This window comes from Macrobrachium nipponense, chromosome 6 (genome assembly GCF_015104395.2).
Source record: "Macrobrachium nipponense isolate FS-2020 chromosome 6, ASM1510439v2, whole genome shotgun sequence".
Taxonomy (NCBI): domain Eukaryota; kingdom Metazoa; phylum Arthropoda; class Malacostraca; order Decapoda; family Palaemonidae; genus Macrobrachium; species Macrobrachium nipponense.
The window spans coordinates 33,848,313-33,873,609 of record NC_061108.1 but is presented as its reverse complement, the minus strand read 5'-3'; the positions used below and the strand labels follow the sequence as shown (position 1 = coordinate 33,873,609).

At 37.2% G+C, this 25,297-nt stretch overlaps 1 protein-coding gene across 6 annotated transcripts in view; it reads left to right on the top strand.

The window, feature by feature from the left end:
• Window positions 1-25,297, top strand: part of LOC135216191 (sialin-like) — a 380,051-nt gene that overhangs the window by 241,727 nt on the left and 113,027 nt on the right. For all 6 annotated transcript variants that reach the window (XR_010314828.1, XM_064251326.1, XM_064251329.1 and 3 more), the window contains one exon: window positions 23,113-23,269. Coding sequence is in view for 5 of the 6 variants with exons in the window: in XM_064251326.1 (XP_064107396.1) it covers window positions 23,113-23,269 (157 nt within the window). In the remaining variant the exon portion in view is untranslated. The remainder of the gene's footprint in view (window positions 1-23,112; window positions 23,270-25,297) is intronic.

Here is a 25,297-nt window from a genome sequence, read left to right as displayed (position 1 = left end):
GACTGCTGTTGATTCCGGTAACACTCCTGACTATAGTGTCCTACTCTTCCACACTTGAAACAGATAACATTAGGTTTCTGTAACTGCCTTGAAAAACTGGATGAGGATTTATCATTAGCTTGCTGAGTTGTATTACCTTGTGTACTCTTGGTAGTATCACTTGTAGGTTTCCCATTAAATTTGTTCCTGTTATTTGGATAAGACTTAAAACCTGGGCGTTGTTGACTCTGGTACTTGACATTGTAATTATGTTTACTACTGATTATATTGTAATCTTCACTCAGTGTAGCATCTTTGTAAAGTTTCTTCACCTCTCTCTCTCAAATAGGCTCTTATATGTTCAGGAATTCCTTCAAGATACTGTTCAAGGACAAGTAACTCTTCTAACTCATCAAAAGTTTTAACTTTAGCAGCTTCTAACCAACGTTTGAAACACCGCACCTAAGCATGATCTCAGAATGTTCCCTTCTCATCTTTTCTTAAATTTCTGAATCTTTCATTGTAGTACTCTGGGGTGTTGTAGTCTTTACACTGATCAGCTGTTAAGGCTAGATAAGCACTTCTCCCTTTACCAATCAAGACACTTTGTAGCAAAACTAACCATTTATCTTCTGGCCATCCCATACCTGAAGCCACTTTCTCAAAGTGATCAAAAAACTCATCTGGAGCTTCTTCAGTAAACTTAGGGATTAACTTCTGTACTCTCACTACATCAAATACAGGGTCTTGATTACCTTGGTTAGGGTTAGACGGTGTTACAGGTAATGTGGATCTAACTTTTATCAATTCCATCTCCCTTTCATGTCTTGCGATTTCTCTTTCCTCTTTTATCCCTTTTCTTTCCTCTTCTGCTGCTTTTTCTTCTTCTCTTTCTCTTCTTTCTTGTTTTTCCCTGTCTATTCTTTCTCTTTCAGCTTGCATTCTCTCTATTTCAGCATGCATTTTTAGCTTAATCAAATTCTCTTCTGCTTCAATGCGTCTAAGCTGTAACTCTGCATCACTTTACTCCCTCTTTTCTGCTTGCTTATTTATGAGATCAGCACGTTCTACATTCAACAACTCGAGCCAATTCTGACTCATCTTCATCAGTTATTCTACCAGAGTCTATCAATGATTCCATAGCAATACATCTTATTTGTGCCTTTACCATACTAGTAGACACATAACCACCACATGCCACTGCTAAAACGCTCCACTGTGCTTCAGTCAGAGTGGTTTCAGACAAAACTTGGATGGAAGGGGCTGCTAAAAATTCCTGAACCTTGAACTGAGCAATTTTCCTCTAAGTTATCAACTTACAATTCAATACAATAAATGCAAAACAAAAACTATATGGTCACTCTCCTAACAAAATATATCCCTAACACCTCCAGCATATACTAGAGTGATAATGAAATCTGTTTTCTGGGTCTCTGTGCACCATTAATTACTTGGGGGGGAAAGTAGCCAAAGATCTGGTTACTACACTTACCATTCATTAATTGATACCTCACAAAAGCCAGACACCTGAACCCTCATCACAGGTACTAAACAACTGAATACTCTAAAGGCAACAGTGATCCCTTAACAACTTACCAGTATTTAAAAAAATCAGACTAAGTTCATCAAAACTGGTTTGAGGTAATCTTGTAAGTAATTAAATTAATCAAAGGGCATCATTCCATCAACAACTTTAAAAGTCTAAGTGTTTCCCTGATTTCAGAAGTACGTTCTTCCCTGGTTCTAAGTCACTTCAAGTAAATTGAAGGAAAACAGATCAATTACCACTCTATGTTTCTACCTAACATCACCATAATTATATACTGGTATAAAATAAAGAAAACACTTATAAAATTTTAAATACAAAAATTTATTATTGAACTCAAAATTTATAAGTGAAATTCACAATATCAGGGAAAATTACCTGAAAACAAAGTAAAGTTTAATTAATTCTTGAATTAATTAAGTAAAATTTAATCTATCTAGATAGATAGATAAAATAAAACTAAGTATACTACAAAAACACAAAATTGGCTACTAAGTCAAGGTGAGACGCCCTCGTTTCACAGGAGGATAGGGTGAATCCATTTGCCGACAAGGTAAAAGCGATGCCAATGATGATGAAGAGAGAGTGGATTTTACATCTCCTACTTTATTGTGCTCTCTTCGCCGTTTTGAACACCCTTGCACTCAAGAGGAATGATGTGAAGATGGGGATAGGGATGGAGGAGGAGCAGGAATTCTCGAGGTGCTAGGAATAGTGGGCGGAATTTTAGACACAGAGGGTGCTGCTGGCACCAACCCCTCTATCACCTCTAGTTCCTCCTCCTCCACCCCAATGTCTGGATGACCACACGCCAACGATTTATACTGTGTCACATAATATCTCTTATCCTCTAAAGGACATAGAGACACCTTTCGCTGGCTCGTATGACACATCGTACCTTGTACTCTTTGCAAACTGTGCTCAGGTGTATAAGTGATCTCATTCTTCTCGATCACTTCTCGATACTGTTCATGCGGAATGGTTCTTTGCCGGCATCTTTGTATACCTTTTAAGGTGTTACTGCGGCTATTTTCAGTTAGATATGAATAAACCTTAGGTTTGACACCAATGAATTCTCTTTTGAGTTCAGCCCCCATTTCAACCTTGACTAATCCGAGTTCCCCCTGACGTGACTCATCATACAATTCGTGAGTTTTCAGGAAATTACTCAATTCCATATAGGGTTTGAGAACCTCCTTCAATTCACGATTGAGGCTATCAGTCACAAGGGAGAAGATCAAGCTGTCAGTGCCGGTATAAAGGCGTTGAACTCTTTCACCATAGTGGTTTTAAAGAATGTCATAATAGAAGTGGTACATCATGTCCTTCGCCATGTCTAGTACAGTGGTACCTTGACATACGAAATTAATCCGTTCCGAGGTGGCCTTCGTAACCTGAGCTTTTCGTATCTTGAACCGCATTTTACATGTAAATTGCCTAGTTCGTTCTAGTAAATTTTATAATAAAGCTAAATTGACCAATAAACAATGAAATACAACAATTTGGACCATTCAATACCTAACTTAATACATACTACTAATATGTACCTGTAAATAAAGGTTATTAGTGTGCATGGTATACAAGAAATATTGTACGTACACACGTACATATATAGTAAAATATGGAACCTTACCTTTCGAGTGAGGCTATCTCCGAAAGTGGCGACAAAGGAGGAGGACAAATGGCAGAAAATTTGTTACTTAGTATGTACATTTAACGAAACACATTAAAAATGTCAGGAAACATAAGCTAAACTTTACAAAACACATTAACAAAACTGTAACACTTAACTTTACAAAAAACTTAAAATTGATTTTTTTTTTCTTTTTATTTTTACTTTTTTTTTACTTTTTTATACTATGTTTTTTTAACAAAATTTTAATTTCTTCACCACCGAATGGATGCCAGTCCGTTTATGGAATTTATCAAACCACCCCCGAGAAACTTTGAATCTGGGGTTGCAGTCGATGTCCCTTCTCCTCCGTCGTCTTCGGCCTGGGCAATCAAATAGCTGAAAATAGTGTTTGCCGTCTCGGTTATCGTATCGCCAGCAATTTCTTTGTCCTCAATCCATAGAAGAAGCAGCCCCTCCATCTCACCATGCATGTGGCTCCTCTTGTTGGACAAAATAGTCACGCCCTTGGAAGGTATAGCTGCTTTGATGGCTTCCTTCTGCTTAAGGATGGGGCCTATTGTCGACGGATTTCGGCCGTATTCCTTAGCGATCACACTCAACCGCATGCCATCTTCATACTTTTTCATTATCCATTTTTGTCTACATAGAAAGCATCCTCTTCTTTCCATGAACTTCAGCAACTTTCTTGGTACCCATGAACTATACTGTACGTAATTAAGTTATGTAGTATACTAATTAAGTTCTCACACAACACGATAAAGTAGTACAATGAAATCACTAACATGAATTTACGTTAACAAACGAAATCGTATATGTGAACGAACAAATCCCGCGTGCGTACGATAATGCTGGTGCGAAGCAATGGCTGAAGAAGAACGCCTTTACGTAGAGCATGATAGGAGAGATTCTGACCAATAGGAGAGCAGCATCTTATGGAGGTGACTAGCATCAGGAACCAATGGGAGAGCGGGAGGATGGTGGCGAGTCTACTCGGTTGGCAGAGCGCGAGTTTTAAAATTGTTATCAGTGGTCCGGGCGAAGCTCAGGACTTTGCAGGAACAACCTTTCGTATCCTGAACTATTTTCGTATGTAGAGCCAAAAAAATCTTTGTATTTGCTTTCATAACTCAAATTTTTCGTAAGTTGAGCATTTCCTATGTCAAGGTACCACTGTATACTGAAACTGATGTAAATTGGGGATTCAGCTATAACAGACTCTTTGCAATGGTTCACAATGTACCTTCCATTACCGAGTTTTTCCAAAGACTTGTATGCATGTTTGGACACGTTCCTTAGGAGAGAGGGTTCATGGGTGGTGACAAGAACAGTTCTAGTGAAATAAATTTAATTTAATGAATTTTTGATTGTCACTCCGAAAAGACCACTCATTATGATTTTGATGGTGTTCCGCTTGTCCGGATCAGACTCTTTAGCTCGCCTCTAGGCATTCCCCAGGATATATTCCCTCAAATAAAAATCCGGTTTGAATTTGTACACTTTCCTTATTACATCAACTTCTTGACCAAGTCTTATCAGTGTTTGTAATTAGGGAAGGCAGATCAATTTAACATTTTCCTTGAGCAGCTTCACATTGAACTTATTCAGCAGGTTTTTACTATAGGGCGATAGATCCTGGTGAGTTACATTCATGTGATGAATGGCGAGAGGGAGATCGTCTGTCCGTAGAGCAACATCCCTGCTAACCCGTTTGGTATCGAGAAGGAGGAAATAACCGTATTCACCCTGTGAATCAATGGCGGTTATTTGACTAGCGACAAACCATTCAAATTCGGCAGGGGGAAGTTTAGTTATTTCACCCAAGGGATTTTGTATTAGCTCATAACCGTGGGATGCAAGCTGGTGAAATCAACGTACCATATATACCTTAAAACTGGTATTTAACTCTGTATTATTGGCTACAGTTGGTCTTTGAACTAAACTAAAAAAACCACCCCGGATATTTTTACAGATGAATTGATAAAGTTCACCATTAGAAATGAGGGGGAGACGGATTTTAGAAGAACGTAGGAAAGCGTCAAGTGAGAGAGAGGTAAAAGTCAGATAATGGGCGGGGTCTAGTCCAAAGTGAACAAACGCTGCATTCCTCCAGGCTAAATAGACGTCAGCTAATAATCCCACGTCCATTGAAAAATACAAAAAATACAAAAGATTGGCACAATTTGCAGCGTTCCAAACCTTGACCATGTGCGCGTATCCCTCGCTGGATAGGGTTTCCCCTGTAAGCTCTGGATTGAAACACTCCTTGGAAGGGATGCCAGGCTTTCGCAGGACATTGAAAACCTTAACATAATCGTAAGGGTAGTACTGTTTACCCGTATCCAAAACTAAATCGAGGCAATCCGTAGAGTACTTAGATAACAACCGACGAGTGATTTCGAGGGAACCTTTCTGTTTTATATGACTCGATCTGAGACTGGAAAGGGTCCCTCTAATCATGTTGTTGCTATCCACTAATCTAAGAATGCCTGATCTAGCCGAGTAAAATTTACTACCCTTATGTTTTAGAATTTCAGAGTCTTACTTAGCCCCTGCCTCTTTCAATACCAGTGCAATGTCATAGGACAAATTATGTACTAACACTGTTAAAGTCATCTCCTTAAACTTCATATTAAAATTGCATTGACGGCACAGTGCGATGCAAAGTTGTCCCATGCCACGCAATGTGCATGATGTCGCACTTTTGTAACCTTGGCATTGAATTCAATGTTACATCACTTGCAATGGGTGCTCTCTTCAAACTTACAGGTGGATTCAGGGGTCACATGCAATTGATACCTTGGCATTTGCTCACGCAACAGTGTCCATTCCCGGCTCATGTTCCGCAAAAACTCATTGACACATTTTTCTCCATAACCTAGTCTATGCGTACAATATTCACTCATTCTACCGTCAACGATCACGTAGCAGTAAGTGTTAGCTTTGTGCTTTGCTACAATCCTTGTATTGTCTTCGGCATTTGGTGGAATATTATATGCCTCAAAATCAAGGAAAGCAATGTGCGAGATTTTGTGCAGAGCTTTAACCTTGGTAAATTGTTTAAATTGGCTGGGACCCAGGTATTCGACAGTGGTTCGAGCAGTACATGCCTGAGTGTGAGCATCCCGGATGGTGGGACTATTGAACAATGTCAAACAATTGTAACACATGTCACCCGCATGCTTATCCCTCCCTTGCTTGAACCCTTGTCGAAACACCTTCACGAATGCCAACATATCTTTAATCAACGTGACGTGGTAGTCAGTGATTAACAACAAGGTGACCAGATGAGGGCTTTGGGGGTTACCACCTTTCCTTGCCGGATGTACTGTCCAATGTTTTTTCTGCCGTTGCAACATGACTAATTCACACAATTTATAAACATAAATGTTGAGGTTGTTCCACTTTTCTAATGTTTTGAAAGAGTCATGAGTCAACGGCATATCTGGCGAGTGTTTGATATTAAATTTCCCCCTCCTCGTCCTGGTCGTTAAATCCTGAGAGAGGTTGTCAATACATGCGAGAGGGTTATCCCGGAGTACTACGTACGCTTATAACGCTGTAATAACGCAGTTGTACCTGTATTGAATATTGACAACCTGAAGTCTGCCACGAACTCCCTCGGGATAGGCCTTGAAGTTATTAATATTCTCTAACTCACGTCACATGATATGAAGGTCAACCCTATCCAGCGAGGTAATACACCAACCCGAACCTTCACTACGATTGAGTCTCTCTTCAAGGTTATTAGGTACGTACTCGATAGCCTCCTCCAAGGAGTCAAAGATCGAATCAATCGGAGTTAGGATGGGTGGTGTACATTTATAGAAGGAATTTGTTTCATTCTTATCTCTTAACATGCTCACACTAGCGATAATAATGCACAAGTAGAGCATAGCCGATTGAATTCCCCTTTTGAGGAAGGTGCCAACCACATCATCGCGCAATTGGGCTATGCTACTACTTAGCTTCGTTGCCACGTCAATGTGCGACCCTACCACAGCTGAATAATGAATGGTGTTGACCGCCTTGTCACCCTCTGTTCTTTCCCTGGTTAGTGGAGATCCCTGTCTGGCTCCTCCAACATGAGATTGTTCACTACTCCCCATCGAATCTCGAATGGAAAGTCATCGACAAAGGAATCTGTAAAGTGTTAAATAAACAATGGCGCAAGTATGTTATAAAGGATGCAAAATGAATAATATCAATAATAATACCAATAATAATAACAACAATAATAATAATAATAATAATAATATGTACCATGATCGGTGGATGATCCGTTGCGCATGGAGGTTTCGCAAGGGGGATGGGTGCTTTCTTCGACGTGGCAATCTGCAAAAAAACACATTTTCATGAATATTGAGAGTGAGAACATAAACAAGGGTTTCTAAGATGTGTATATATTAACCCAATAAACGCTATTACACACAGTCTGCGTTCAACATGTGTAGTGATCACGTCATATACGTGAATAGCAGTGCATGTATGGGTACATTTCCTGAAAATCGAGCGTGTAAATTTACCAAAAAGGTTAGCACCCCTATACCATTATTGAAAGAAGTGGAATATGAAGTGGGTGTGGTGTGAGTCATTCTCCCGAAAATATACTATGCCGTTAAACCTGGTGACGATGATTTTACCATTCAATTTAACGTGATTTATAACAAGTCTACGGGGAAACGCATTTATACTTTTATTTATAAGCCTGTTTCTGGTTTGTTGGGGGGTGATATGAATGCAATGACTAGAGCGCTTAATACGGAAATTATTGAACAATTATCCATATTTTACGGTGAGCATATTCACGGAGCTATCCGCGGGAATGGTTTATTCTCGTGGAATGATGATATGAAGCGAATGAGTATTCCACATAATAATACAGGCTTAGCAAAAGTTGATACGATTGATTCAATTACTATTTAAATTCAGTGAAAAAGCAGCCAACATACTCAGTTTCAATGAAAGGGTGAGGTATATGATATAAGTTCGGGTACGTTGAGACCTCATCACGGTAGAAATATATTTGTAAACAATCAATGTGTTGAATGCATTTATATGTATTCGGATATCGTTCAACCTTCCACATTGGGCGATAAAATAGTTAACATCTCAGACTGTTTCACATTAGAACGTGCACGTTTTAAAGGTCCGCATAACGCCATTTATAAACTTTTAAATACCATTGACATATTCGATTACATTACAATCAGTGTATCAGATCAGAAAGGTGAAGAAATAATGTTTATTAAAAATGGGGTTGTATCATGCACTCTACATATAAGAACTAGATAAAAATTATCACACTTTTTCTTATAAACACCGTACGTGACATATACCTCCCATAGTATTTGACTGACATGGCTGGTGAACACACCATATATTTGAGCAGCCTCGGATATTTGGACACATACACCAAAAATTCACCGTCAAAATTTGCAAATAGATTACCTACACCTATATTATTACGCAACGGGGTTGAATATGAAGTAGATTTAGCCTTGATCATGTTCCCGAGTACTTGTTACGCTATATTATCAAAAGATGATTTATTCACTCTCGAATTTAGTACAGAGCGTCATAAACGTGATATGCGCACATATTTGTATAGACGGAGAATAGCAATGTTAGCAGGGGACTTGAAGAGCCTCGTGAGAGCTATTAATAAGGATGTTTATGATTATTTGAAAGTTTATTACGGTGATAATTTCGTAAATTATTTGTTTTAATAGTAACGGTACGGTATATTTTCATTGGATGAAGATTTAAGAAGAATTACTATACCACATATCAAGAGAGGGATCTGAGAACAGGGGACGTTAAAAGGAAACGTAGATGTCAAATTTAGCAGAAAAACTGCGAAATTATTAGGTTTTCAAATTAATACTGGTTATGAAATGTATGGAGGGCATGAATTGAATGAACACGTTTCCATTGATTCCCTACCTGATAATTGCAGGGTAGATTATATATGTGTATACTGATATAGTTCAACCGACGATTTTTGGTGGGAGACTAGTCAATATATTGGACTGTTTTACTTTAAAGTGGTAGAGGAAAAGGAATACATAATACAGTCCATAAATTGTTGAACACGAACATCTTGGACCAGATTTCAATTATTATCACGGATCAAAATGGACATCTTTTACATTTCACTAAAGACTCGGGTGTTACCTGCCTGCTCCGTATAAAACCTCGATAAAAATAGATGTGTAAGTTTGTATAAATAGATGGGTAGGTATGTATATAATTCAGTGTTCACCCTTGACATTCCTTATTCGTGATCACACCCTCGAGTCAACTGGAACGTGCAAATGAAGCTCTGCTTAAATTATTTTCAGAGTATAAAAGTATTGTGAAAAATATAATGAGAGTGATATTCACGCCTCCTTCAGAGGCGAAATTTGAAAAACTATTTTTATCAGACCCTTTAAGAAGGGGGCTAGGGTTTGAGGATATTTCCGTTTTCTATCCCGGGCATAGAAGAGGTAGTGGTCTGTTTACTGCTATAAGCGGTATCGCACGTAAAGTGCTTCCTTTTCTATTTAATGTTGCGAAACCTTCAGTTAAAGAATTCAGTCGATCTGTGCTATCTGATATGGTAAACGATGGTTTACCTTTAAAAGAATCCATATAACGAAATGGTATAAGAGCCCTAAAAACTACTGGACAACGAATTTTAAGCGGTACCAGAAGAAGACGTAGGAAACAAAGGAAAACAGTGAAACGATTAGTTAGAAAGTCGAGTGTGAAGGAAAGAAAAAACGAAGGAAGAGGAAGAGCATACGCATTAAATCTAGAAGTAAATATAATAAGGATGTGTACGATCTTTTGTAAATCATTCATCAATTGACAATCGATGGGTATGCTAGTGTAGTTCCTAACGTACCCGGAACTGGTAATCAAGTTCCTGTTTCTTCGTATATTGCGGGTATATCAGAATCGTTCCCGAATGTTAATAGACGTAGAATTATTGAAACTTCAATTAATTCGAAGGAAAGACTGTATTTTACACCTAGCAATATTTCCGTAAATCAGATTGTAACCAATCAATCTATCGAATTTTGCATTAATGGGGTAGCAGGTTCTTTCTTAGATTTGTCAAGTATAGCTTTAGAATTTTATATCACATTACATAGAGGTGGCACGCAACTAGGGAATGATATGCACATGGCCCTCGTTAATGGTATAAGTAATACATTATTTAGATCTGTTTCTATTTTCTTGAACGAAAAGTTGGTGGAATCCTGCCCGGTATTTAACTATCAATCATATATCAAAATGCTTAAAATTATAAAGCACTCGGCGTTACCTACCACCGGTCGGGCAGGGTTTTTATATGATGATTGTCATGGAACACTTGGAGTAACTCATAAATTTATGCCCAATATACATTTGCTCAAACCAGCAGGTGGGAGTCACGGGTTATGAGCAGAATTAAAACGCAGGGCGTGTATACGTATTTTCCACTTCTTTTGGACATGGCGACTATAGACATGTATTTACTGGATTCAATTGACCTGAGGCTTAGACTCAAATTACCAAATAATAAGTGGGTGTTGGGTGCCCATACCGATGGGCATTCAAATGAGGTAAATATAGAAAAGCTAAATTATGGATCGATATAGTTACCCCGCATTATAACGCCATGTCGGCTTTAAAATGAGGCTTTAGCAGTTACTCCTATATAATATATATTTGATAAGACTTTATTTAAAACATCCTTTATTGGACAAAACGAAAATTCTATTTTAATTGATCAACCTTTTAACAGTTGTATACCCTAAAAAATCACATTGGCTATGATTGATATGCAAACATTTTCAGGTAATTATGCGGCTAAGTCTATATTTTCAATCTTTCGATTTAAATGATATACATATTACCATTAATGGGAATACTGTATATAATATTCAATGTAGTTTCCCTAATACCGTCACGCAATTATTTCATGAGACAGGAAAGTATAGGGGCTGACAGTGAGAATCTAATCACTCATGATAGTTTTAAAAATGGTAGAGTTATTTACTGTTTTAATTTTCTTGTGGAAGATGTTGAAGATTCAATGCCCGTGGATCAGGTTGGGTACGGGCACTCCGAACCCCTGTGTTATTTTACTTTTCGGGGATACGAAGGGTATTTTAACGGTGGATTCGGATAGGGTTATTCAGTGTGATGTTAGAGGTTAAATGGAATGGATACGAAAGAATTTGAAATAAGTTTAAAAGGGATACGAAAGAAATTGAAATAAGTTTAAAAGGTTCACTCGGTGATCGCGTTAAATATTTAGGTGTGTTCGCTTCGGATGAAGTAGGATTATTCACCCTACCAAAAAATAGAATTAAACCTAAGTTTTTATATCTAATACATTATCTTCATCCACCAATGTTAATATTATCGGTCATTGGGTATGCTTTTACGTGGAAAAATCACCTAGAAATATAATCTTCTTTTTCGATAGTTACGGTATAAATGCAAAAGTTTATTCGAATGGCTTCTCTAAATTTATATATGCACATCCTGACTATAGCATCAATCGAATAATAAGACAGATACAACTGGATATATCGTACAAAGGCAGTCTTTGCGTTACATTTTTTGTTCATTGCGTGAGTCACCGCTGCGCGAAAAAAGTATTGTCTTTAATACAAAATGTATTCTCATTCACTCGTTTAAGAGGTAACGATAAATGGATAACGGAATATTGTTTTAAATATTTGAAAAAGTTTAAATGTTCCCACTGGAGATCAGGGGGTAAGCGTGCCATTACATACAGGGAATGTCTTTGCATCTTAAAAAACCGAGGTAACTGCATTTTTCTTTTGTTTTTTTATATTACGTCATTCACATTCTATTAATAATATATTGTATATATGTATATATATCACGTCTCAAATCATATCACATTTTTACTTATTTCAGGATGACATGTGAGAATCGTATGTGAATAGGGTTTGCAAATCTCTGCTACGGTTTACAAACCGGGTATGTATGTGTGGGTGACCTGTGGTGTGAATAAATCACCGAAGTGCAGTACACCCATAAATCGCGCTCTTAGCTGTTGATGCCACGGTTCAGATATCGAGGTGTGAAACGGGTATTAACCGTACGTGAAGATGGCGGAGGTTAAAGATTGGATGTTAAGGAATGCAGCTACATTTGTGATAAAAGGGACCATCTTTAATGACTCATAGTGTCAGAAGTTTGGGAATGTAACGCACCCCTCAACAAGTTCACGCGTTAACCGCTAGAAAGGACATTGAACGTCAATTCTCGAGTATGTATAAAAATGCTTCTCTCGTTAATCCATCCACCAGTTCAATCTTGAATGTTGGAGACATTGTACATATAGCGGATGAGCATCTGGAAATTTTTAAAATCCGAAAAGTGGATACATCGCAAACTCCTGTCATATACTTCTTGGAACATTTAGCCGGTGAAGAAATAAAGGGAGTATTCTACCGTGAAGAATTAATTCCCACAATTCTACCAGAAACATATATCACTATTCTGAGAAGCAGGAAGAAAAATAATAAAACTCAATATTACGTTAATTGGAAAGGTTACCCGAGTCAATTCAAATGGGTCGATAAATCTCAAATTGTACGGATATGAACCATAAACAACCTTTGATATATAGAAATAAAAACTTTATTTTATTCATCACATGTTTATCACCCAGCGAGAGAAGTAAAGTCATTCCAATCTTAAACGGTGGTTTAGTTGCTACCATATCGAAAATTTTTAGAAATTTTCTTTGTGGTAATGTAACTCAAGATAAGAAATTCATTAAACACTTGAGAAAGTGTAGGCGTGAAATTCACCTTAAGTCCTTGAAAACAATGTCTGTAGCTAAGAAGAAAAATATATTGAAAAGCCGTAAAGGGGGCGCTATTTTATCGGTGTTACTACTTTTAGCCGCGAGTTTGATAGGGAGTCTTTTTAATTGACGAAAAATGAAGGAGGTTTACGTTATCCCCGCCGTTACATACAAGAGGTTAATGAATAGAAAGGAGGTTTGTGATAATATTGATAATAATTATACTAACCTTGAGGGTAATGGTAAGTTGGATACAACCGTTAGTGACATACACATACCTTTTAATGTTAAAATGAATGCAAAAATTTCCACGGCGGCTAAATCACTCACGGGACCTCCTCATTCTCCTATAAAGGGTGTGGACGAGGTGGCTGAAGTAGCTGAGGAGGAGGGGGTAAATTCTCCGATTACGTTGAAAACAGTTAAAGAGGATATTAGTGGCAAAAGAAGCAATCCAGATTTAACAGGTATTATTCAGATATTATTTAAAGAACCTCAAAAGTCGTACGTTACAGCTTTTGTTAAACACTTACAAAATTCTGGCTTGATTGAATGGAATGAAGAAGGGGATTTAGCTCATCCACTGGCAGGTTATAATATTTTAGAAATCACTAGAATTTCAAGGGAGTAAAAAAACCAACGTTGATAATATTTCCAATTATCACTACTTAATTGAGATGGCAGGGGTTAAAGATTGGATGTTAAGGAATGCAGCTATTAAAAAACAAATAGAAGCATGGCGCAATGCATTAAAAAGAGGCGGTAGTGGTATGAAGATGGTGGGACATGCAAAAAAGAAAAAGGCGGGTGCGTGGGTACCTACTAACATGTTGGGAAAATGATACAGCTTGTTTAATCGTGTGATTAACCCTTTACATGATACAACTTGTTTAATCACGAAGTTGAGATAACAGTTCTAAAGTGTGTTGGGCTTTAGCGTGATTCATAGCTTTAGGTGGCATAATACAACTTGTTTAATCAGGGATTTTGATAAAGGGGGGCATCTTTAATGACTCATAGTGTCAGGGGGCTGGGAAGCTCGATTGCAGGATTCGGTGGGTCATTAACTCTTGAACCATCGGAATATTAAGGCGCGCACACTCACCATGGCTTCGTCAACCTCCTTGTGCAAGTTAGTTTTCGGGAACTTGTCCGAAAATAGGTTCAGGAAGAGAAATACTTGTTTAGTAGTGGCCACTAATTGTGTTCAACCACTTTTTTTCCTCGGTGAAGAAATTAAAGGAAGAATTATTTAAATCATTGTATGACTATGTCAGATATGTTATCTTCCCCGCCGGTATCGGACAAAGTGGATGATTTAACATGACATGGTTGAATCAGTATTTACCTGTGTTATCTACATTCAGTGATGAAATGAAAAAAATTGGTTAAATCACTTGCGTGGACATCATGAAAAAGATGCTAGAGGAAAGATGTGTGGAAGATTTATATATGAAGAACTTGTTGTCAAGATATAAAAGCTTAGATGTATTAGATGAATTATCTTTCACACACGATCGGGAAACTGGGGAAGATGTGTGTGGTATATACTAGCAATGTCTCTTGATGATGTATTATTTTCGTAAAACGAATGTATATCATGTCTGCGTATTCTTTTGTAAACCTTTTCCAGTGTATTCTTGTATGACTTTATATGGAATATTAATTCTTGTATTTCTGTATGACTTTTGTTACAAAAATAATAACAATTCTGTATGTAATCTGATTTTCCATTTAACCTCTTTACTTATGGAATATTATGCATCTATATACACATATCATAAATGATTAAGACTGAAATGGGTTTTGTTATGTTAATTTTCAGAGTTCCCTATTGACTTAAAAAAAATTTGCGTTTAGGAGTGAATTCAGGGGACATGTTGGAACCTGTGATTTCAAGTTTTAAAATATCATCAGGGGGCTAATGGAGGGAATTCGGGTGAGGGTTGAAATCAGGGTTTTTTTTTTTTTTTTTACCTACTTAGACTATGAGGAACCTTGGGGTTGGGTATGAAATCAGGGTTTTCACCTCCCTTAGAGTATGAGATCCATTGGGGTTAGGGTTGAAATCAGGGTTTTTACCTCCCAAAGAGTATGGGGTCCTTTGGGGTTAGGTTTGAAATCAGGGGTTTCATCCCCGTAGAGTATGAGGTCCTTTGGGGTTAGGGTTGAAATCAGGGTTTTTACCTCCCATAGAATATGAGGTCATTTGGGGGGGTTAGGGTTGAAATCAAGGTTTTTACCTCCCATAGAATATGAGGTCATTGGGGGGGGGGGGGTTTTAGGGTTGAAATCAGGGTTTTCATCCCCGTAGAGTATGAGGTCCTTTGGGGTTAGGGTTGAAATCAGGGTTTTTACCTCCCGTAGAGTATAAGGTCCTTTAGGGTTAGGGTTGAAATCAGGTTTTCATCCTCGTAGAGTTTTGCGAGGCACCGACCCAACTGTGGGAACCTGTGAAATTTCACACCTATTTGTTATATTCACACATTTATGGTCAATTTTCACAAGTAATTAACACCTCATTAAAATGTTTGAAAAGTAATTAACACCTCATTGAAAGATGTGAAATTTCACACCTAGGTGCTAATCCCCAGGTAGAAAAATCAACTACCTGTGGATTAGCACCTAGGTGTTGAGGGACAATGGGGGTTTTTTCCCCTACTGAAATTCGTATGTAGTTACTGGAGTCAGCAGGTATGCCATTCTTTGGAACAGGCTCTGTATCATTAACCGTCTGCTCATCTGCAAAGATACTATGTCGACCTGAAAATCTATAGAATTTACTAATCTTGGGAGACAGCACACTAGAAACCTTTTTGAAAAGCAAAGGGAAGAAGCCTTCTCCACCCCAGCACTCAAGATTATAGAGTTTTCTGAACATTCCTAGAGTGAATACACATTTTGTAAGAATAGTTTCAACTGATTGCTTAGCTTCAAAAGCTCAATGAAGCAGTTCAGCCTTTTCTTTAGGGTCAGTAACTAATCTACCATCATCTGTAGTGTTAATGACAGACTAGTCTGACACAGAGATAGATGATGCCAACTTGGTCTACTACCGCCTACACCATTCACTAATCCGCTTCATGTCATGGTTGAGGATAATGGTAGCTTCCATTCTCATGATTGGAGATGATATTACACCCACAAGTGTAGCATCATCGGCATACTGAACATATGAGTTACTAAATAGAAAGCAGCACTAAAGTCTCTCTCTCTCTCTCTCTCTCTCTCTCTCTCTCTCTCTCTCTCTCTCTCTCTCTCTCTCTCTCTCTCTTTTAATATTTTATATGTATAGTTATGCCCTTATTATCAATGTCAGGAAGTAGAAATAGGCTATTCAGAATTTTTCCAACAATAGGCCATTATTGATTTGTTACTTCTTGTCTGCTTCTTCTTTCAACTGTATTAATCCCACTGTATAGCAGGGTCAGCCGCTCGAGTCAACTTTTTCCATCTATTTCGATTCTTCGCATCTTCCCCAGTCCCACCTCACCCATATTCCTCCTCACCATATCCATCCATCTGATGGCCCACACTCCTCCCCATCTTAGCTCTCTTGATTGGTTCCACCTCCTCTCCTCTTATTACATGGCCATAGTATCTTAGACGAGCTTCTCTAGCCTTCTTTACATTACATATAGCACACATTCTTATATCTTGACGCTCCCTACTTTCCAGTAGTGATATTCCAGCAATCCCCTCCTCATCTCGGTTCTTTCCAACAGTTCCTCCTCTTTCCTCTTAAGTGCCCAAGTTTCTGCCTCATATAACAGTACAGCCCTGATAACTGTCCTATAAATCAAATTCTCATTGAGATTTTATGGCATTTTCTTGTGTAAAAGAACTCCAGTTACTTCTCTCCTTTTTAGCCATGCTTCTTTCACTCTCTGTCTCACTGCTTTCTCAGTACCTCCTCTATGGTATTATTGATCCCAAGTAGTTTAACTCATTGTACTGCTTTAGCTCTGTACCACTTGAATATTTACATTCATGTCCTTCTCTACTGTAATCATTAACTCTTGTCTTTCCAATGCTCGCTTTCAATTCTTTCCATGCTAAAAACCTTTCTTGCAGTTCTTCTTCTGTCTGCTTTAATAATTCAATCATCAGCGAACATCAGTTCCCACAGTTCTTTGTTATTCCTTAATTCTGATGGTAGTGTGTCTATAACGACGAGTAACAAGAATGGATTCAGAGCTGATCCCTGATGGAGGCCAACCTCCACAGGGAATGCCTCAGTCTCCCTTTGGCTGTACAGTGGTTTTTGCCCCTTCATACTTTATCTTCACTAACCTTAACCAACTTTCCTGGTACTCCTCTCTTTCTCAAACACCAATAGACTACCCTTCTTGGTACCCTGTTCTCTTTCTCAAACACCAATAGACTACCCTTCTTGGTACCCTGTTCTCTTTCTCAAACACCAATGGACTACCCTTCCTGGTACCCTGTTCTCTTTCTCAAACACCAATAGACTACCCTTCTTGGTACCCTCTCATATGCCTTTTCAAGATCTACAAAACATGTAAACTTTCTTGTTTCCTTCCAGCTACTTCTCTTGGACTTGTCTTACTAAAAAAATAGCATCCACTGTGCTATTTCCTTTCATAAACCCAAACTGCTGCTCATGTATATCTATCAACTCTATCAACCTTCCTTCTACTATTCTGTCCAGTATCATGAATACATGCTCCAAAAGCATTTCATCTACATCCCAGATCTTTTCCAATAGTGTTTGTACCCACTCTTGCCTAGATTTCCCAATGCTTTAATCATTTCTGTTGTTATCTCTGACTGACCTGCAACTTTATTTACTTTTCCTTTTTAGCATTCTCAATTTCACTCTCTCTGATGTTTGCTATTGGTTCTTCTACTGGAGGAACATTTTCGAGTTCTTCACACTCATTCTCATTGTTTAATAGTTGTGAAAAATTGTCTCTCAATCTTGTCTTAACTTTCTCTTCCACAATTAAGATATTTCCATTTTCATCTTTAATAATTCCTACCTCTTGTACATCATGCCTGTCTCCTTCTCTGCGTTCTGCAATTATGTAGATTATCTTTTCTCCCTTAGGTGTTCCCATGATATCATACTATTCTCTCTGTTTCCCCTCTTTGTTCATCTATGCTCCTCTCTTGTTTGGTAGTTGCTGTCTTCTTCCCACCCTCTTCTGGCTATACTCTTTTCCTTCACAACTGTTTGTGAACCTCTTGATTCCATCAACATGTTTCTTTACCCTGTTGCTGCTTACCACTTGTCCTCCCACACACTTCTGCTGCTACTGGTACCACAATCTCTTTCATATCATCCCATATCTCCTCCAGTGATTCTGACATTCCACTTACATATCTCTCCAAGTTTTAATCCTCCTATTCCTGGTTGGGGTTTTTCTTTTCATCATTGCTTTCAACTTGTAAGTAAATACAAGATACATCTCTTCACTGCTTGAGCAGCAGACTTATATCATTGGCCTAAGAGGTCTACTGCATGATTAAAAATTTCATAATTCTCTTTTTTTATCTGCACCCTCACTCATCAGATTGCCAATATTCATGAGGAACCATAATCTACACTTTGCATAAATCTAACATTTCAGTCTGTCATTAGATTGGCATTTAAAAACCTGAAAAAACTATATACAGCACTAGCGGGTTGTTTAATGTTTGTCAAATACAGTGTAAACTCGGTATTCTTAAGCCTCACTTTTCGTATATTTCGGTTTTTGTAGACTTTCTTGTCCGAAATTTTGCCTCGGTTTTCATACACTCAGAAACACTCCATCCAGGGCCCAGCACATGACCGGGCGCCGTATGAAGCGCCCAAAGAAAGCATTCCGTTTTCTCTTGTGACCCAATCTGGCTTTGTTTCTCATTGAATGAGCATCTCCACACTCGTAGTCTGCATCACTGCACGTGTTTCTTGTGTTTTTTGCCAATTTCGCCATAAAACTTATTGCAAAGTAGCCATCATGACGCCAAAAAAAGCTGCAAGTGCCACCCCTTCAATGAAAAAGACCAGAAATACGATAAAATTCAAGAAAGAACTTGTAGCAAAATATGAAAGTGGTGCACGTGTAGCTGATCTCGCTAGGATGTATGGCAGGTCGGTGTCGACAATCAGCTCTGTCCTAGCAAAAAACCATGAAATCAAGGCAGCTGATGTTGCAAAAGACATCTCGTCATCTAATCAGTGATCGCAACTAGTGGGAGATGTTGAAAAGCTGTTGTTGGTGTGGATCAACAAAAAACAGTTAGTGGGGGATAGTGTGTCTGAAGTTATCATTTGTGAGAAAGCTATGATGTATGTCAATTCAAGTAAGAAAACGCCAACAAGAAGTGCTGCTTTTAGTGATTTCAAGGCCAGAAGAGGCTGGTTTGAAAAATTCCGAAAGCGTATGGGCAGCCATAGTGTTGTACAGTATGGGGAGGCTGCGAGCTCATATAATCATGCCGCCTGAGAATTCGTTCAGGAATTCAAGGAGTATCATGAGGCTGAAGGATTCCTCCCACAACAGGTCTTCAGTTGTGATGAGACAGGCCTGTCCTGGAAAAAAATGCCAAAACAGACCTACATCAGGACATCAGGCTGGAGGAAAGTTCATTGCCAGGGCACAAGCCTTTGAAAGACAGGCTAACTCTCATGTTCTGTGGAAACGCCAGTGGGGATTTCAAAGTAAAGCCCCTACTGGCGTATCACTCTGAAGCTCCCTGAGTGTTCAAAAAAAAACATTGTGATCAAGAATTGCATGTAATGTGGAAGGCCAATTAGAAGCATGGGTTACAAAGCAAATTTTATGTTGAGTTGGTCAATGAAGTGTTTGGCCCTAGTGTGAAAAAATACCTGTAAGAAAATCAATTGCCCCTCAAGTGCCTTCTGGTAATGGACAATGCTCCTGCACATCCTCCTGGTTTGGAAGACCAGTCGCTGGATGAATTTAAATTCATCTCTGTGAAGCTCTTGCCCCCTAATACTACTCCTCTCATTCAGCCCATGGACCAACAGATCATTTCAAACCTCAAGAAACTCTACACCAAGGCACTGTTTCAAAGGTACTTTGAAGTGAGCTCAGACACTGAATTGACCCTAAGAGATGTTCCAGAAGGATCACTTCAATATCTTCAACTGCATAAGCCTCATAGCCAAGGCTTGGCAGGGAATGAGAGGCTGACCCTGATGACCCTATGCCTATTGTGGAGTCTGTTGTGTCTTTTGGGGAGTCCATGGGCTTGGATGTGAGTGGCGAGGATGTGGAAAAGCTTGTGGATGCCCACAGGGAAGAGCTAACCACTGAGGAGCTGCAAGAATTTCAGCAGGAACAGCAACAGACGGCAGATGAGGATTCCGAGGAAGAGGAGAAGAGAGGGGATACTGTACCTACATCAGTGATCAAAGAAATGTTTGCGAATTGGAGTGATTTAAAAAATTTTGTTGAGACACATCATCCTAACAAAGACGTAATTCGTGTCTCTAATATGTTTAATGACAACGCTTTGTATCATTTTAGGCAGGTATTGAAGAGACGTTGGAAACAAATGTCTCTGGATAGTTTTGTTATTCAACAGGGGTCCAGTGACATTCAATTAAACTGGTCCCAGTGCCAGTAAAAATCGAAGTCAGGAAGTAACCTCAGACAGTGCCTCTAAAAAATCTAGAGAAGTAACCCCAGAAAGTTTCATGATACCTTGATCACCATGTTTTTCTGGAGGGGGATTCCCCTTCCAAACAGTAACCTCACCTCCTCCCTCTCCCCTCCTCTCAGTTTTCCATAGGCTAACAAGAGTCTTCCACAAAGGTAAGAGGGATGGTAAATGTTAATTTTTAATTTCATATTATTCATCTATATTTATTTCTCATTGTTTCCTGTATGTAAAACTGTGTTTACTCCCTGTAAAATGTATTTTTAAAAAATATTTTGGGGGGTCTGGAACACATTAATACTATTTACGTTATTCCTTAGGGGAATTATTGCTTAGGTTTTCGTACGTTTCGCATATCGCAGGAGGTCCCCCTGATATGTATATATATATATATATATATATATATATATTATATATATATATAATATATATATATATATATATATATATATTGTTACGAAGTGCCAAGTATCTGGTTACCATGCATCAAACATTACCTCACAAAAAGCCAGACACCTGAACCCTCATAACACGTTTAAACGACTGAATACTCTAAAGGCAACAGTGATCTCTTAACACTTACCAGTATTGCAGAAAATCAGACTAAGTTCATCAAAACAGGTGTGAGGTAATCGTGTAAGTAATTAAATTAATCAAAGGGCATCCTCCTTCAACTTTACTTTAAAACTCTAAGTATTTCCCTGATTTCAGAAGTCTAAGTACTTCCCTGGTTCTAAGTCACTTCAAGTTACTTGAAGGAAAGCAAATCAGTTACCACTCTATGTCTCTACCTATCATCAATATAGTCATAATCAAATATAATTATACTGGTGTAATAATTAAAACACTTATAAAAATTTTAAATACAAAAATTTATTATCAAATTCAAAATTTATAAGTGAAATTCACAATATCAGGGAAAATTACTGTTACTTGAAAATAAAGTAAAGTTTAATTAATTCTTGAATCAAATTAAGTAAAATTAAATCAAAATTAATTTATCACAAAATTCAAGAAAATTAATTCAATTGAAATTCAAAAGTGTTAGGCAATAATGGAAAATTTGAAATTAATTCACAAGTGCTAAACAACAATAAAACTTGAAAAGAATTCTAAGTAAATACAAATTAATTCACAAATGTTAAGTTTACTTAAATGTGCAATGATTAAGCAATGAAAATAATTAAGTCAATTAAATTGTGAATGCAAACGAAAATATAAAATAAAAAGACACTCTTCAATAAGAAAATGAATAAATGCACAAACAATGGAACAGACACAAACACAAAAAAAATCAGCAATGTGTAAAAGTGTAAATCTTTTTCACTCAAAAACACTGTAACCAACAGTTTTTACCAAACCTTCACAACCATCGGTTATTAGTTAACCACAGTTCCTATCAATTATTAGTTAAACACAATTCCTATCCATTATTAGTTGCAACTAATAAAAATATAACACACTTTACCTTTTTGGTATACCAACTTCTTTCTTTCTCTTTTGCTGCAGCTTGTATATTACACTTTCACAAAAAAAACCAGGCGCTGTTACGAAATGTTTGTTCAGATTCCACAAAAGACACTAAATAAAACTAAATAAACTCTAAGAAATATCAAACATGAAATTCTAAGTTATGAGTGACCAAGTTACGTTACGTTAATATAATCTCAGTGATGTCGAAAGAGAGAGAGAGAGAGAGAGAGAGAGAGAGAGAGAGGGAGATCTAACTGCCTAGAGGTTCTAAGATCGAATGAAATCTCTTCCTTCACGGAAAAGCTGGAGAGGGGCAGATGTCAAAACGTTCTTGGCACGAAAGCTTCTCGAAAGTTCTGAAATCTGACGCAATCTCACATACAAAATGTACAACACCCACGTGGGACTTGACAAAGATATACACGTACAAGACGAGTCTGTTAAAAAAAAAAGAAAGACGTACCCGACTCGATGGAGACGGAGGCTGGGCGACAATTAAAATTGACATGTTTTGATGACAACGCTTGAGTCGAGCTCGCTATCAAACGCGGTGACAGAGTAGGGAAGCAAACGGATCTCGCAGACTCTAATCTTAAAGTGTCGACATAAAAGTTAAACATTCACAGTTTCGAACAGACAAAGTTCTCTCTCTTTTTACGTTATATATATATTCTTTTACAACACGTTAATGCAAAATCTGAACACACATTTTAAAACATCCTATTCTAAGCTATCTAGGAATCTGAAAAAATGTTGCACAATCTACATGACATTTCAAAGAGGGGAAAATATGCATTTTGAAAGTAGCAATATATAATAATAATAATAATAATATATATATATATATATATATATATATATATATATATATATATATATATATATATATATATATATATAAGATTTGTAACAAGGTAGTTTATTGTCTCAAGAAATAATATATTTTCTATTCTTTAGAAAACAAAAATTAACTCATCAAGTGCATGGAGCAAATGAGCAAATAATTTCATTTTTTTCCATCAGGAACAAATCTCAGTACAGCCATGACTTTGCCGATATGTGGGTTGATCATTGACCGGTATGGATGGCCAGCAGCATTTTATTGGACAGGATCTCTGTCTCTTGTCTGGTGTCTATTTTGGTTCTCTCTTATGCACAGTTACCCATCCGAGCACCCCAGGTATGTTTTTTGCATAAATATTTGTAGTACTTGGGGTTAGGTGTATGGGTATTTTTACATTTGGCTCTAATACTAATGTTGAGCAAAATAGGATAGGTGTTATGTATTATGGTTGAAGAAAGTGGATGTTAGATGTTTTTTCTACGACGTAAAGGTCTGAAGTGACGGAAAGATTTATCGCCCTCATTTGTCTTAAGAAATTTGTTAAACATTGATGAGCCTACTTTATCATACGGTGCTTTACTTTTTGTGGTATTTATTGAGATCTGAGTTATATTATTATTGAGCTATTCCGATAACCATAGAGATATGAAAGGTTATTTTGATTATTGATATCACAAAAATTAATTTTATCTGTGAAAATATGTCTCTCACTTAATAGAAAGATGGGAAAACTTCACTGATATACTTCCAGAAAGCTATCTCTTATGTTAACCCTTAAACGCCGAAGCGGTAAAAATCAAAAACTCCCCCGAATTCCGGAGCCGGTTTTTAGTGAGCGCGGAAGCGGAAAAAATAATTTTTTCAAAAAATCACAGCACGCTTAGTTTTGAAGATTAAGAGTTCATTTTTGGCTCCTTTTTTTGTCATTGCCTTAAGTTTAGTATGCAATCATCAGAAAGGAAAAATAATATCATTATCATATGTAAATAATGCGATATATGGTAGCGAAAAAAAAATTCATACATAATTGTATTAAAATCACGCTGTGCAAAAAACGGTAAAAGCTAACGAGTTTCTTTTTTTTCGTTGTAATTTACACTACATTGCAATCATTTTGATATATAATACATTGTAAAACAATAAAAGCAACACCGGGAAAATATTAACACAAAATTATGTACGAATTCGTAACGTGCAGACCTAAAAAAATATTTTTTTCAAAAATTCACAGTAAATCTCAATATTGTTCTAGAGACTTCCAATTTGTTTCAAAATGAATAAAAATGATTGAATATTACGATACTGTAAGAGTTTTAGCTTACAATTGCGTTTTTCGACCATTTCGGTAGAGTCAAAGTTGACCGAACGTGGTTTTTTTTTCTATTTATCGTGATTTATATGCAAATATTTCGAAAATGAGAAAAGCTACAACCTTCAAATATTTTTCCTTTTATTTTAAATAAAATTGCGCACATTTTCATATATAAAACTCTATGAAATGCCTAATATGAAACGGAGCAAATTTTCCGAGAATTCGATGTACGCAATTCGGAGATTTATGGCGGAGAATCCGCGCGCGGAGGAAGGAAAGTTTTTTTTCATAAATTCACCATAAATCGAAATATTGTGCTAGAGACTTCCAATTTGTTGCAAAATGAAGGTAAATGATTGAATATTACTAAAATATAAGATTTTTAGCTTACAATTGCGTTTTTCGACCATTTCGGTAGAGTCAAAGTTGACCAAACGTGGTTTTTTTTCTATTTATCGTGATTTATATGCAAATATTTCGAAAATGAGAAAAGCTACAAACTTCAATTATTTTTCGTTGTATTCTACATGAAATTGCGCACATTTTCATATGTAAAACTTTATGTAACGGGTAATTTAAAATGGTGCAAACATTACCACAATCGCACGTATGATTTTTTCGGAAGAGTTACCGCGCGGACGTAAGGAAAATTTTATTTTTTTCATAAATTCACCATAAATCGAAATATTGTGCTAGAGACTTCCAATTTGTTACAAAATTAAGGTAAATGATTGTATATTACTAAAATATAAGAGTTTTAGCTTACAATTGCGTTTTTCGACCATTTCGGTAGAGTCAAAATTGACCGAAGGTTGAAAATTTGTCACTTATCATTTTTTATAAGGAAATATTTCAAAACTGATAAAAGCTACAACCATGGGTTGTTTTTTGTTGTATTGTGCATGAAATTGCGCACATTTCCATATATAAAACTTTATGTAACGGCTAATTTTAAAATGGTGCAAACATTACCACAATCGCATGTATGATTTTTTTCGGAAGAGTTGTTACCAGCGCGGACGTAAGGAAAAAGTTTTTTCATATCGCATTAA